Source organism: Benincasa hispida, chromosome 1 (genome assembly GCF_009727055.1).
Source record: "Benincasa hispida cultivar B227 chromosome 1, ASM972705v1, whole genome shotgun sequence".
In the NCBI taxonomy this organism is placed as follows: Eukaryota; Viridiplantae; Streptophyta; class Magnoliopsida; order Cucurbitales; family Cucurbitaceae; genus Benincasa; species Benincasa hispida.
The window spans coordinates 739,068-742,782 of record NC_052349.1 but is presented as its reverse complement, the minus strand read 5'-3'; the positions used below and the strand labels follow the sequence as shown (position 1 = coordinate 742,782).

The following is a 3,715-nucleotide window of genomic DNA, read 5'->3' as shown; positions in this document are numbered from 1 at the left end:
TTTAGGCACAAACTTCCGAAAGAAATTAAAGTGATGTTTTTAAATATAACAAAATAATCCATTTATTTATAAATATAGTAAAATATTAAATATTCAAAATATCGTTTATGTGGTTAAAAACATTTACATGTTACCATTAAAATGATTTCTCAAGAATTTTTAAATGTTAGTTTTTTTAACTAAAAAAATAACTTAGATCCCGTTTGGTCACCAATTATTTCTTTATTTATGTTTTTTAAAATTAAACTTATATATATTACTTTCATCTTAAAAAATAAAAAACAAAAACAAAAAATAAAATGGTTACCAAACGACGTCTTAGATTCTGGTTTTTTATTTTTGAAAATTAAGTCTGTAAACATTATTTCTAACTCCAATTTTTCTCATTTATTATCCAATCCAAAATTTAGAAATTAAAAAAAGTAACTTTTAAAAAATTTTGTTTATTTTTTAAATTTGATAAAGAATTCAACTATTGTACTTAGAAAAAATATAAATCATTATTAAAAAATAAGAAGAAAATATGCTTAATTTAAAAAAAAAAACGAAATAGTGAGAAAACGAGATAAAAAAATTTTCTTTGGAATCTAGTTTTATAAAACATTCTTAAATATTTTCTAACGTAGAAATTATTTTAGAAGATTTTATCACATTTCAATAAGGTTTATCAAAATATAAGGGCTGAATTCTAATTTTTAAGATTATGGATGCTAAATTCAAATTTTCTGAAGAATTGAAGGTACCAAATTTGAAACTTAACAAATATTTAATTTTTAAAAATCATATATTTGCAATATATAATTTTAGAAAAGTGATAATAATAAGCTGCGGCGTCCTTTCTCTCTCTCCATTTCTCCTATAAATGAGGAGTAATGGGAGAACTGAACTGTCAGTCCTTTCGTCTTCCTCCTTCCTCTGAACTCCAAACCAATGGATTCAGGGTTCTGCACCGCCCATCTCTCTCAGCTTCTCGGCCCCAACACCACCAACGCCACCGCCGCTGCTAATTTCATCTGCGATCAATTCACCACCGTCACCACCAACTTCTCCGACACCAAAAATGCCCTCGACAACACATACCTTCTCTTCTCCGCCTACCTCGTCTTCTCTATGCAACTCGGCTTCGCCATGCTCTGCGCCGGTTCCGTCCGCGCCAAAAACACCATGAACATCATGCTCACCAACGTCCTCGACGCCGCTGCCGGCGGCCTCTTCTATTACCTTTTTGGCTACGCTTTCGCCTTCGGCTCCCCTTCCAATGGCTTCATCGGCCGCCATAACTTCGGTCTCACCTCCTTCCCTACCTCCACTGCCGATTACAGTGTTTTCCTCTACCAGTGGGCGTTTGCCATCGCTGCCGCCGGGATTACAAGTGGATCTATCGCTGAGCGGACTCAGTTCGTCGCTTATTTGATTTATTCCTCTGTTTTGACTGGATTCGTTTATCCGGTGGTTTCTCACTGGTTTTGGTCGCCCGATGGTTGGGCTGGGGTTATGAGATCGGATGGGGGATTGTTGTTCGGATCGGGAGTTATCGATTTCGCCGGCTCCGGAGTCGTTCATATGGTTGGGGGAATTGCTGGTCTATGGGGCGCGTTGATCGAGGGGCCGAGAATCGGTCGATTCGATCACAACGGCCGGTCGGCGGCTCTGCGAGGACACAGCGCTTCGTTAGTCGTTCTCGGAACTTTCATGCTCTGGTTCGGATGGTACGGTTTCAATCCAGGTTCGTTCACGAAGATTCTCGTCCCTTATACCTCCGGAAACTTCTACGGCCAGTGGAGCGCCGTCGGACGAACAGCGGTTACCACCACGCTCGCCGGATGCACGGCGGCACTCACCACGCTTTTCGGGAAGCGATTCCTCTCGGGCCATTGGAACGTGACGGACGTTTGTAACGGACTCCTTGGCGGCTTCGCCGCCATCACCGCCGGCTGCTCCGTCGTCGAGCCATGGGCAGCAATCATCTGCGGCTTCGTCGCCGCCCTTGTGCTAATAACCTGCAACCGCATCGCAGAGAAGGTGAAATACGACGATCCATTAGAAGCCGCTCAACTCCACGGCGGGTGCGGCGCGTGGGGAGTGATATTCACGGCACTCTTCGCAACGAAGGAGTACGTAACGGAAGTGTACGGTGGAACGGGGCGTCCGTACGGCCTTCTGATGGGCGGCGGCGGGAGGTTACTGGCAGCGCATTTGATACAGATTTTGGTGATTGTGGGGTGGGTGAGCGCAACGATGGGGCCATTGTTCTTTGTTCTTCATAAATTGAAGCTTCTGAGAATCTCCAGTGAAGATGAAATGGCGGGGATGGATCTGACCCGCCATGGGGGATTTGCTTACATATATCATGATGAAGATGAAGCCAAGAAAATGGGGATTCAGTTGAACAGAGTGGAACCAAAATCTGCAACTCCTACTGGAGATTTTTTATGATGATGAACAATTAAGGTTGTTGTTTTTGCGACTATTGCTTAAGTTTCTCTAATGGTTTTAGTGTTAGTTTGTTGGATTTTGCTTCAAAATTTGTTTGATTGTGTGTCAATTAATGTTCTAGTCTGTGGATATGGTGAACAGATAACCCAAACACTATAGAATTTGTGTTTTCTCTGCTTTCTTTATTATCTCATTTTCTTTCACTAATACATGTTTATGATTCTTCTTAAATCCATTAGGATTTGTGGCAAAAGAAAGCCTAGCTTAACTCATGTCACCAGAAGTTTGGGATTCAAATTTCACTAATTGTTATTGTACTAAAAAAAATTAAGAAAAAGGATTTGTTAGTATGAATATGTATCCGTATTTGAACGATATAGAAGAGGGAGAGGGAGATTCCGATTGAATATAGAAGAGAGAGATCAAATCTATATTTTTTTTTTTGGACATTTGCAAATATAACAATCAAACTCGAAGTATAACATAATGTAGAAAATTTTATAAAATTGACAAAATTTAGAATAATTTTTCAGTGATTGACCATATTTGATAAAAGTTTATCAACTATAAAAGTTCGTCGTTGATAGACTTTGCTATATCTGCAATTTTTTCGAAAATGTTATATATTTGGTTATTATCTTTGAAAACGCTACTCATGTAGTTACTCTTATTTTTATATTAAAAAAAATGGATGAAGTTTAAATTTTAGTTTATATTAGTTAAATATATATACGGTTGTGTGTGACGATAGTAATGTCACTTAAATTTATAGAAGATTTAAAAGAGAAAAAATGTTTTAAATACTTTTTAAGAGTGAGCGAAAAGTTTTTATTTCAAGGGAATTATGCACAAGGAATAACATGATAAAATAATAATAATGTACAAAGCATTGCATTAAATTGCATTTATAAAAGCTCATTTTAAATTTTCGAATGTAATGTAAAAACATATAAATATGTAGCCAATACATACATGGTATTACTTTGCTTTTAAAAAAAATTGTATTAATTATTTGATAAACGTTATTTTAAGAAGAAAATATTTGACTAGCGTTCTCACGTCTGCCGCATCATGAAAATTAAAATAAAATGTTGACAAAATAATTAAATATAAATTAAAAACAAAAGGTTATTTAAAAAATGACAACATATAAAACAGAAAACTTTGGTAATTAATTTCGTAATAAATCATAATAATGATGATCAGTTCAGGCGTCATGTTGATATTATTATAGTTGTATGACGTGTGTTCTTAGAGGGAAAAAAAAAGTTTTACGTGT

The 3,715-nt window shown here is 36.7% G+C and overlaps 1 protein-coding gene across 1 annotated transcript; it reads left to right on the top strand.

Moving 5' to 3' along the window:
• Positions 1-828: 828 nt before the first annotated feature.
• On the top strand, positions 829-2,624 carry LOC120068976 (ammonium transporter 1 member 1-like). The gene has a single exon (XM_039020654.1). It carries the CDS (start codon positions 931-933, stop codon positions 2,434-2,436), a length of 1,506 nt encoding a protein of 501 aa, XP_038876582.1. The 5' UTR covers positions 829-930; the 3' UTR covers positions 2,437-2,624.
• The last annotated feature ends 1,091 nt before the right edge of the window (positions 2,625-3,715 follow it).